This window comes from Mustelus asterias, chromosome 7 (genome assembly GCF_964213995.1).
Source record: "Mustelus asterias chromosome 7, sMusAst1.hap1.1, whole genome shotgun sequence".
In the NCBI taxonomy this organism is placed as follows: domain Eukaryota; kingdom Metazoa; phylum Chordata; class Chondrichthyes; order Carcharhiniformes; family Triakidae; genus Mustelus; species Mustelus asterias.
The window spans coordinates 55771477-55783531 of NC_135807.1; the positions used below are offsets into that span (position 1 = coordinate 55771477).

The following is a 12055-nucleotide window of genomic DNA, read 5'->3' on the forward strand; positions in this document are numbered from 1 at the left end:
ATACATCTGACAATAAATCCAATCATTTTCAGTTTTCATTCCAATATTTTCTTTGCCTCTTTGTCCTCCAGCACATTGCTGCTGTCCTCCCTCAATTTGCCTCTTTGTCCTCCAGCACATTGCTCCTCTCCCCTCTCCATCGCCACACCCAGTTAGCACCAACTGCCGCCACGTGCAGCGGGGCAGCTCCAGTCACGTGGCCCAGAGCGCCGCCTGCCCACTGCGCAGGCGCGATCGGGGTGGCGCATGCGCGGTGGCGGCCCAGCAGCAGGCGTCATGTCTCCGGCCCGGAGCTGGAGGCCGCGATCCCGGGGGTCAGGCCCTGCGGGCAGGGATGTGACAGGTTGATGCTGGAAGGAGAAACCCCAGACCTCATTCCGACGCCGTGCGCAGAGTTCTGCTTGTCATCGTCCGGAGAATGGCAGCACAGAAACGGAAAGCGGCCTCGAGCGCGGAGCCTGGGTGAGTGACCCGGCAAGAGAGTGAGGCGGTTCGGGCGGCCGGGGAACAAAGCGAGAGCCCAGGCTCAGAGCTGGGCCGCGGGGGGGAGGCTGTGAGGGGAGGAGGTCGTTCGGTGTTCGCACCTTGCCAGTTCAGTGGATAACAGGCCTGTGGTTTGCAGCAGCTGGTGTTGGTGCGGCCTGGCGGCAGCTCTGCTTTCCCGGCCGGTGAGGGGCTGCGAACCGGCGCCGCCATGTTGCGGTCAGTTTCCGCTTCCGTCCTCACTATTTAACCCGCAGCAGCGCCTCCCTGTTAACTTGGCATTCCCCACTTAAAATCCATTGCATCGTCTGGTGTGAGCGAGACTTATTTGCAACCCAGAAAAGATTTGGTCCTCCCATTTTTTTGGGGTGTTAGCGGATGAAAAGTGGGTGCCGTAGATATTGTTAAAACCTGTTATTCAGTCGGTTTGTTGAAATTTTCTACGCACATCTCTTAAACATAGCGAGATTTTGTGAAGCCCTGGAATTCCGATAACAGGGGAGGAAGGTGGCTGATTGACCTTTTAACCAATTTTAAATTTGCATCCCAATCACGAATCGTGGCTTAAAGGACAGGAAAGGCATCTCAAAATTCCTGGTTACAGGTGGGATAAAGAGCCATGGGTGGATGCAATATCGGTTTAAGGAACTATGAGGAAGGACTATAGACATCATAACATGATTACAGCATAGAACAGGGCAGTATGCCAGCTGTTCTGAGAACAACTCGGTTGGGCCCACTTCAACCAGTTCCCCATTATTTTGAACACCTTTATCAAATCATTCAACCGTCTCTTTTTGGAGAACAGCTTAGCCTCTTCCCATGCATCTGTGTGTTTTGAGAACAGATAATGTTGATGATACTCAGTCCTGGAAGCATCTGTAGAGAGAGAAATAGAGTTAACGTTTTGAGTCAAATATTACTTTAGAAATAATATATCCCAAGGTGCCACATTGAGTGCTGCACTGCAGTCGTATTCTGAGTAGCAATGTTTCAGTCTGTTAGTCCACCAGTCCTACAGATATGCAAGAAATACACTGAAGCTCTAGCATTTTGAGTCTGAAGTGTGATTATTTCTACCTGGGGGAGCCAAAGACTTAACACTATAAAACTGAAGTATTTCACCCCAGAAACCTTGTAAATATTTTCTACAAATCTCATGTGAACACACCTAAAGTATGGTGGACATAACACTCAAGCCACAATCAGTATTTTTAATAAAGATTCATTATAAATTCCTTGCTTTTGTATTTGTCCCAAATCTTGTACAGCCCAGGATCACGTTTACCTAATTAACTGGTTTCTCAATCTGCCCTCCCATCTGCAAGCCTTGCTCCTGCACTCCCTTAGAATTGATCCATTTATTTCCTTGTTCTTTCTACCAAAATATGCCATTTCTCACTTTTTTTGCATTAAAATTCATCTGTCTGCTCATTCCACCAGCCTATCTATGCCCTCTATATCCCTCACTTAACTTCACGTTCTATCCTGCAAATTTTGAAATTGCCCTTAAAAGTTTAAATCATTAATATAGATCAAGAAAAGAGGCAGTCCTACTACCTGATACTTGAGGCATGCCACTATACTTTCCCCAGTCTGAAAAACAAACATTCACTGTTACACTCTGTCCAACTATCCCTGCTGCCATTGCCTGTTTTATTCCATGGGCTTTAGATTTGCTGGCAAACCTATTGCATGCGCTTTATCAAATAGCTTTGGTAGGTCCATGTACACCTTTATTGACTGACCTCTTTATACCTTATTAAATAATTTGTTTCTAAAAACTTTCCCACCACTGAGATTAAATTGGCTGGCCTGTTTTTAGCCTGGATGTACCCTTGTACCATCTTTTTAAATAAGGATGATAAGTCCTCTGCCACTGTCCCTGAATCTATGAAGAATTGGAAAGTTATGACCAGAGGCTCTGCAATTTTCAGCCTCATTTGCCTTAGGATCTTCAGATGCAGCCGATCTGGTCCTGATGTCTTATCAACATCAGCCTTTCCAATATCTACCCTGTCAATTTTGCCTGTCCAATATCTCCACTACATCCTCGTTCACTTATGATTTTGACGGCATCTGCTTTCTTGGTAAAGATGGATGCAAAGTATTCATTTAGTACTTCAGTACTCTACCTCCATGCGTTCATCCATTTTTAGTTTCTCATTGGCCCCATTTGTCCTTTTACCATCCTTTTATTATTTATAGATCTGTAGGAGAATTTGGATTACCTTTTCATTTTAGATGCCGGTTTCTTCTGTTTTCTCTTTGCGTTTGGTTACATTTGTGATTGATATTTAATCATGGAAAATATGCATGTGTGAATGCCAAGCAGCAACAGCATAGGGATTCAGGAGGTGCTTGTAGCCTGCTTGTCCACAAAGAATGGTTATTTAGATGAAATGGCTGGTTACTACTTTGTCCCTTGAGGCGTAGCCTTCAGGAAAGGAGGGGAGAAATGTGGGTGGGAAGGTTAATGTAGCTCTTTTTCCATTATTGCAATATTACATGATATCGTATGTAAACTTGGGAAGGGTGATTAACTTCAAAAGATTTCAAAATAGTTTACTGTGCATTGCTGGTGTGAGATCATGCCTTGGCTTTCAGTGCCAAATCTCTGAATTCTGTCTGTCATGTTAAACTGAACGTCTGCCAGTGGTATAGTTTCAAGTTTCCGACAGTAATGCCAAATTTTAGTATAATTTGTGCATTACAACCAGGGCCTTTTATCATAGTGAACCTGGTGCACGTCTCATGTTTTCTTTTAATATACTGCAGTTTAAAGTTTATTTACTAGTGCCACAAGTAGGCTTATATTAACGCTGCAGTGAAGTTACTTTGAAAATCCCCTAGGGAGGGAGAATTTAGCACGGCCAATGCACCTAACCAGCACGTCTTTCCGACATGTGGGAGGAAACTGGGGGACCTGGAGAAAACCCCACGCAGACACGGGGAGAGCGTGCAGACTCCGCACAGACAGTGACCCAAGCCGGGAATTGAACCATTTCAGCTAAATAACCATTCTTTGTGGACAAGCAGGCTACAAGCACCTCCTGAATCCCTAACCACTATGCCGCCCAATGCAATGTAATTATTATGATCCTGTAGAGACTTTTAAGAAGAAATTAATTTCCCGAATAACTAATGGAAATAACCGAAAGACAAGAGTCACATTTTAAGAAAAATTAAAATTAATATAGCTCAAACAACTAATGTACCAAACTAAAGAAAAGGCACATTTGTATTAACTAATTGATGCAATTGGGATATGTCATTTTGTGTGCACCATTTCTCTGGCAGATGTGTAGCGTTAAAAGAACAAGGCCAGTGTTACTCCCAGCTCTAGAGCAGGCTCACTTTTATCCCTGTCGCACTAGGTCACAACTTCCAGTGCCCTTTAAAAATTATCTCACTCAGGTGGAGTCCTCCAGATCCTACTTCCACCAGAAAGGCCTACCTCAGCGACTTCTTACCCTTTAAATCTCCCAATCCTTTTGGTTCTATCACCTTCCTTTCAATTAGAAAACCAATTTTCACAATCATCCTGCAGTAGCTGCTTTCTCTTTCTTTTCTGCCTATCTCCCAGAGCAGCTGTCCCTTATTGAGGAATTGTGTACAGATGTGAAAAGTATCACGTAATTTCAGTAGGTTTCTCTTTGATTTTCACCCCCATGGCAACCACACCACACAGGCATTTCCCTGAGCTGGGGTTATGCTGGAGTTTTACCTCCAGTTAAAGGAGACATTTTAAGGCACAACTGTCTTGTATCATTATTGACCCGATTTGAGAATCTTTAGTTTAATTCTCTTATTTAGTCCACTTCTAGATATTTCATGTTTGCAGTAAATCCTCCACATGTTTTTTTCTCTTAATTACACCATTATAAGCAACTATATTCTCATGAAAAATTGCAAAGAAGCAGAGGTGATGATAGCAAGTAGCCAGCTCATATTCTGTGCAAGCACATTCAAAGGAAAGAGTTAAAGGTTTCTGCCCTCTTCCTTCCCCCAACACCATCCCCATAGATCCTTAAAAATGTACTGTAAAAGTCTGATTTGGAAGATGGTTACATCTTGGTGTCTTAAGTAACTCTTATCTATTTTGTTTGTCATAATTGAATATATTCCTCAGTTTTATTTTACACTAGAATAATTGAAAAAAAACACTGCCAACTAATAATCATAATTTGTCTAATAGGTCATCCCAGCAACAACGTGGCTCAGCAAGAGGTGGACCTTCAACCAAAAAACAACGTTTGGAGAAAAAGACATCACCTCAACTTAGAGGGTTCACAAAACAGTCAGTTGTTCAGTCACATCGGGTGTCCACTAAAAAAGAAGCATCAAAGTTGCTTAGAGGAACTGTAAAAGTGAACAGGTCATCAAAAAAAACTGCAAAACGCAAGGGAAAAGCCACAAAGATGATCCTTAAAAAAAATGAAAGAGTGGCTCCTTTGAAGAAGAAATCAACAAAACCTTTACTTAAAAAAGGTGCATTATTGAAGTCTTCCCATCAGGCGAAAATTGTAGTTCCTCCAAAATCAAAGAGGCGATCTTGCAAAGTGCTGCCTGAAAGGAAAACCACAAAAAAACAAAAGATCACCAAAACTGTATGTAAACCAATGCCAGCGAAGATTTCACAGAAGTTACTCCACCAGAGTAATAGAACTTCACAGTCACGACTTGCACAAAAAAATCTTCGTCTTTCCAAAGAGGTCACCTTTAAAAAACTTCCTTTAAAAACATCCTCAAAAGTTTATTCTCAGAAAAAAGTTCCACAAAAGACAAGTAAATCATCTAAAACAAAATCTCTTCAAGCTGTTGGAAATTCTGTAAGAGCTACAGTAAACAAATCACATCCAAGTAAGAAAAATGTGAAAGCGCAGCTGAAGTCTGCAAAGATTGCATCCAAAATGAAACCTGTAAAGAAAGATGTAAAGTCTTTGCCAGTAACTTCTCGGAACTCGAAGAAGCAGACTGTCAAAAAAGCAGTTAAATCTGTGACACGCAAGAGTAATCGTACTAGACAGATGACCTCACATAAAGCTATTAAAATTCCAGTAAATAAAGTTTCTTCTAAGAAAATTTCTGTGAAAACACAAACTAGCACAAAATCTGCAAAGAAGCTTCAACAAAAAAAGACGCTGAGGTTAAAATCTTCACTGAATCACCTTACAGGTAAGGATAATCTTGAGACTAATGCCGTAAGACCTCAAACTAGATCTGGTCAAAAGCATGCAAAAGAAAATACTCAACATGTAGTAACACCCAAGTTAAGATCCATGGCTAAGCAGATACCCAATCAAAGATCGACTAGGTCATCTCAGAGACTCGACCTGAACTGTTTATCAGCAAAATCATCCTCTTCCACCGTTGGCAAGCCCAGCATGTTGCCCAATCCAAGGAAACAGAGAAAAAGGGCACTAAGTGATTTATGTCCCCAAACTCTTGAAAATAGTTCACCTATGCAAAAACTAATTAAAGTAGCAAGTAAGCTTGGAAGAACTAAGCAGGCAAAAGTTATAAAAACTCCAAAAGAGAAGACTTCCAAAGCTGCAGGAACAAAAGTCGATGGTAAACTTGGGAGGAAAGCTTTGGCAGCAAAAGTTACAGCTCCCAAAGAAAGAATTTCAAATATCATAGAGACAGAAGCAGGTATTGCAGCTGAAAGAAAAGCTGACCTGGAGAAAGCCGAAAATACTCCTATTGAAAAGACTTTAGCAGCTTCAGGAGCTCCTCAAGCAAAATCTAAATCCAGTAAGCCAGTTTCACAGGGCCATTCTGAAACAAAAATCAGAAGAGGTACTTCGCATGCAATATTACAAAGAAATGTTAAAAAATTGAACGGTCAGGATCCAAAACTGGTCACTACAACAAATTGCAATATCAAAGCTATTAAAGGAAAAAGTGGAGTGAAATCACCTACTGCAAAGAAACAAAATAAAGCTCTGAATAATGCTCCACAAAATAAGAAAAAGTTAAATAATTTTGTGAAAGAGCACCAGCAAAGTTCAAAACAGTTTCGAGAAACTATTCATAAAGCTAATAATGCAATTTCCAGTCCAAAAGCAGGAATGGAGATGCCATGTCTGCAAACCGATGATAATGCCAAGTGTAAGCGTCAAAGTATTCTTGAGCTGTGTGAAGAAATTGCAGAAGAGATAGCTTCTGACACTCTTGACCTTTCAGTGAAAAAAGAGCCTGCAAAGATAGAAGATGAAAATATCCAAAAAGAACCAGAAGCCATAATGCCTGAACATGTTGAGAAAACAAAGCGGACAAAGCCAATTTATTCCAGCCTAAACAGATTCCAGTTTTCAGGACAAAAATGTGCAAAACGTAAACTAATTGAACATCATAAGTACGTAACTACAAGGTATGGTTTACAAAAAGGAGGAAACAGTTGGACTAGAATTAGGCAAATTAAAACTGATCAGAAAAAACTAACTACCATCAATTCCACCCACAACAAGTTTAGAAATTTGCAGGTTAGGCAAGCAGTTTCACAAGTAGTAGTTCGAACAATTAGGAAGGTAGAGAAAACACAGCTGCCAAATGGGGTGCCTGTCCAGACCAAAGAAAAAAATATCACATGTGCGCAACAGAAATCGAAAGCTGTTGCTTCTCAAATTGAAGTTGGGAAATCCACCAATAACGATCAAAAGTCATCTGAAAACAGTGCACCTGAAGAAATAAAACTAGTAAAATCATTTGACAGCAAAGAGGACGAGGCAGAGATGACAAAAATGGAAACTGAATCTGAAGCTGATGAGGTATTTTTGTATTTCAATTAAATGTATACTTGTTTTGATAACATGGTATAGCAGAGCTTACAAATACAAACATACAATTTAGTTAAATTAAGTCACAGAAGCCTGTCTGTGACAGCTTCCAGACAGTCCTATTTTCTCCTTCAGCCACTGATCTAACTTATTATTCGATGTTGGCATGATCTCTCTTTCAATTACTTACACCAGTGACCCATTCCTTAGATCAACCCTCTGGACTCTGGAACTATAGAATACTGAGAATTTATTTATTTTTAAACAAGTGTTGAGTTTCGTTTCTTCAGATTTTGATTATCATTGAAGATTTAAATGATAAGACTTTTATTTAAATATTAATCTCAGAATCACAGAATTGTTATAGTGCAGGAGGCAGCCATTTGGTTTATCCTGTCTACAGCAGCTCTCCGAGCAACTCACCTAGTTCCATTCTCCTACCGTCTCCCCATAATCCTGCACATCCTTTTCAAGTAACAGTCTAGTTTCCTCTTTAATTCTCCAATTGAACTTGCCTCCATTCACTCAGGCAGTGCATTGCAGACATAAGAGCTAGGAGCATGCCATCTGACCCCTCGAGCCTGCTCCGCCATTCAATAAAATCATGGATGAACTTTTCGTGGTACCTAACCACTCAGTGTGAAAACTGTTTTCCTTGTATCACAATTGCTTCTTTAACCAGTTATTTGAAATTCGTGCCCTCTTGTTTTCAATTTTTTCATAGTTTCTCCTCTCGTCTCAGCTTTTACTCTTAAGAGTGTGGGGCCCAGAACTAAGCACAATACTCTGAGGCTGAACTGGTGACTTACGCAAGTTCAACATAACCTCCTTGCTCTTGCACACTATGCCCCAACTAATTTCTAGGATACCCTCTGCTTTATTAACCACTCCCTCAATCTGCCCTGCCACCTTCAATGACTTATGTACATGTACACCCAGATCCCTCTGCTCCTGCACCCCTTCAGAATTGTACCCCTATATTCTACTATCTCCATGTTCTTTCTACCAACATGGATCACTGCACATTTCTCTGCACTGAACTTCATCTGCCACCTGTTTGCCCATTCCACCAACTTGTCTCCATCCTCTTGACGTTCTATGCTATATGGTTCGCAGTGCTTTCGAATTTTGTATCATCAGCAAATTTTGAAATTGTGCCCTGTACAATAAGGTCTAGGACATGAATATATATCAGGAATAGCAAGGATCCCAATCTTGATCCCTGGGGAACTCCACTACAAACCTTCCAATAGACATCCATGAACTACTACATTCTCTTTTCCTGCCATTCAGCCAATTCCATATCTATGTTGACCATTTTAAGTACTCTAGGATTTATTCACTTCCATAAGACCATAAGACCATAAGACATAGGAGCGGAAGTAAGGCCATTCGGCCCATCGAGTCCACTCCACCATTCAATCATGGTTGATTTCAACTCCATTTACCCGCTCTCTCCCCATAGCCCTTAATTCCTCGAGAAATCAAGAATTTATCAATTTCTGTCTTGAAGACGCTCAACGTCTCGGCCTCCACAGCCCTCTGTGGCAATGAATTCCACAGACCCACCACTCTCTGGCTGAAGAAATTTCTCCTCATCTCTGTTCTAAAGTGACTCCCTTTTATTCTAAGGCTGTGTAATTTCCTTGCAGATTTGTTCCTCTATAACTCTCGTACTATTGGGTGATTTTAGACTAGACCAAGTAATGTAATTGCACTTTTTTTTTTCTTCACTCAAGCCAAATGGATTCCTATCATTCCTGAGCACCTTGTGTCCAGGAAGATTTAACACCCAGTTCTGTCCTTTGTTGAGTCAGGTCTCTGTTATACCACAACATCATATTTCCACATAGCAATTTTATTTACTGCATCCACATACATGGTCAGTAACCCTGATTTAGACTCTTACTTTCTTCTTTACTCTGACTCCACCTATTAACTTACTGTTCTCTACCCTAGTGCTATCCATCTTTCCCAATATTTTATGCACCTTGTTATTGTTATCTGATAGATCCTGGTCCTCACACCCCTGTCAAATTAGTTTATTTGCTTTCTGTACATATTTTGGCATGAATTTGGCATCAGTTCAGATGCTGTGTCTTGTTTAGACTTCTTCAACCTGATTGGTTTAAGACGATGCATGGCTCTTTGCTTGTTCGCACAGCTCCCAGTGAATCGAAATAAGTTTTTAATCTCAGCTAATTCAAGTGCCGTATAGAAAGTCCAATGAACAGTTAGGGTTGTTGGTTCACTGCTGACTAAAATCTGGCACAATATTCCATTAAATTTTATGTTATCTTATTTGCTCAAGTTGCCACCTTTTGAGATATAGTAAACCAGATTCCCAAATTTCTCTGTTCTTCCATAGCATTCAATCATTCCCTCACTCGAAAGTAATTATTACTGTTACCATGACTGTACCAATTCTTGCACTGCATTCCGTTTGCCACTTATTTCCCCATTCCACCATCTCGCCAATGATCCTTTGTAATTTCCTGTAGAGCTCAGTAGTGTGCAGTGCCTTCTATTTTAGCATCATCTGCAAATTTGGGCAGCCTTCTCTTTGATCATATGTCTAATTCATGGATGTACAAAATGAATAGAAGCTGTCCCAAAATAGAACCCTGTCTAACACTGAACTGACTTTTACCTACCCCTGAGAAATTGCTTAACCCCTCTCTTGTAACCTTTTAGTTCAATGTTCTGTCTTTTGCTAATTCTATACCTATTAATCTTCAGGAGTGTTCTCTGTAATATTGTAAAAGCTTTTCTGACAGTCCATGTTCTCGCACACCCTGCTTTTCACCCATCCATCATATATCATCTCAAAGAATTCCTGAATCTTCTTTCTGAAATCAAAGGTGTTGATTTGTTTTCTCCGTGTAGGTGTTTCACATTTTATCATTTTGCTCATATTTGGAGCTATTGGGTTTTCCCTTTTTGTCCAAGCTTTAACTATTTTCCTTCCTTGAAAGTCGCCAATTTAACTTCCCTGCTTTATTCCATTTACTCTTCTTCACTTCACTTGTTTTTAATCCTATTTTCCAGTGCAGTACATTAGCTTCCTGCCTGTTCAAATGTAGCCCATCATTGCAGAGTAGCTTTTGAGAACTGGTCAAAAATTGAAACACTCCTAACAAGATTCCTTTTAAGTTATGAGTTGAACTCACTAATGTCCCCTATTTTAGCAAACAGCAGTGGAAGTAATCTGGAATTAACTTTGTAACAGGTGCTTTTAGAAGACGAGTTCTGCTCCTAAACCTACATCCTAAACCCCTTTTGCAAGACATCAGACGTTTTGCTAGAATGTTTCTTAACATAGCAATCACAAGGCAACAAAACATTGAAGAGCTCTGATTAGACTGCAAAAGCTAGTACCCATCTCTCTATCAAGTCTCACATAAGTGCATTCCTATTCCCCTTGAGTTATTTTGTTTTTGGTGGTGCTGCAATGTATTTGATGGTCCTGGCTAGGGTTCTAGTCTTCCCTATAGGAAACCAGTGCTTCAAACATGTTGGAGAGAATGTGCTGGAATGCGTTCCTCTCTGCTTTACCTGTGCTGTGAGTAATCACCTCTACTTTCACCAAATGCGAGTTCTCAATCTCTCTACTTCCTAACAAATTCTTGCTCTAGAAACTTTAAAATTTCATGCGGACATGAGCTCAGAAGCTTCAGGTGGCAACATGTCTTGCAGATGTGCTTGTCCAAGTAGGTATCTGCTACTTGAGATTCCTTCATCTTGCTGGAACCATACATCACTATCTCCCTGGGCTGTAACTCTTGATGTAATGTTAACCTAAGTTATGGTCAAGTTATAATTTTATACTCTTCAGTTTGTCACACAGAATCCCACTACGCCATTCATCACCACATACTAAGTTTGATTTTGATTAAATTTTTTTCAACTCATTCTCCTTGTTTTTGCATTAAATATGTATTATGCTTGGATTATTAAGGGGGCAGCATTACTGATATTTTAAATTGGCTTAAATATGAAATGCATTCCACTGAAGTTCTGACATCTAATTGATTTAAGGTGAAATTAGCTGCACATGTGTCATGAGCTGCTGTGGGCCATCAGCAATTATGCGTGGATCAGCCTTTTTGTAACATGCAGCTGGGACATTACCCACTTGTAAATTGAAGAATTCAGCTTTGGTCACTTGTGTAGCTCCTGTCATTACTTTTCTACCTTGCACGTACCCTTAAAATTTCCCATTTTTGTGCCTGGCTGAATGTTTGAAATCCTAGTGCAGAAGGGACCATTTCTGCAAATCTCTCATGTAATTTTGTACAAGGGTACAAAACGAGAAGAAACTCAGTCCTTTTATCTGACTCTTAGCTGTCACCACATGAACTGCAGTGGTTCAAGAAGACAGCTCACCACCACCTATTCGAGGACAATTAGGGGTAAGCAAGAATGAGGTAAGCACCTCGCCAGTGCGCTTTCATCCCATAAAACAATTTTTTTTTTTAATCTGCCGGATGGATAAAATTACAACATGGTATTTTCCATATTTGATTTTTGTTAGGCAATCAATCATTCTATATTATTTTTAACCCTATCTTTAATCTGTTTAGCACTTGCAAAATTATTTTGCTTATTGCAGGCATAGAGACTTGGGTATATGAAAAATATCAAGGACATGAAGTTTTCCTTTTTCATTAACTGCACCAATTTATACCATGTAATTTTATTTGTTTTCAAGAAACTCAGCCAATATATCTTGAACTTTAGGTTATTTGTTTCAGTGGCATTCCTTGATAACATATTCGAGGCCTCTTAGT

At 40.3% G+C, this 12055-nt stretch overlaps 1 protein-coding gene across 1 annotated transcript in view; it reads left to right on the top strand.

The window, feature by feature from the left end:
* The first annotated feature begins 226 nt into the window (after positions 1–226).
* The window catches only part of LOC144495724 (uncharacterized), a 37508-nt gene continuing 25679 nt past the window's right edge, over positions 227–12055 (top strand). Inside the window, exons 1-2 of the mRNA XM_078216078.1 lie at positions 227–462; positions 4682–7256. Coding sequence (XP_078072204.1) covers positions 419–462; positions 4682–7256 — 2619 coding nt within the window. The 5' untranslated portion in view covers positions 227–418. The remainder of the gene's footprint in view (positions 463–4681; positions 7257–12055) is intronic.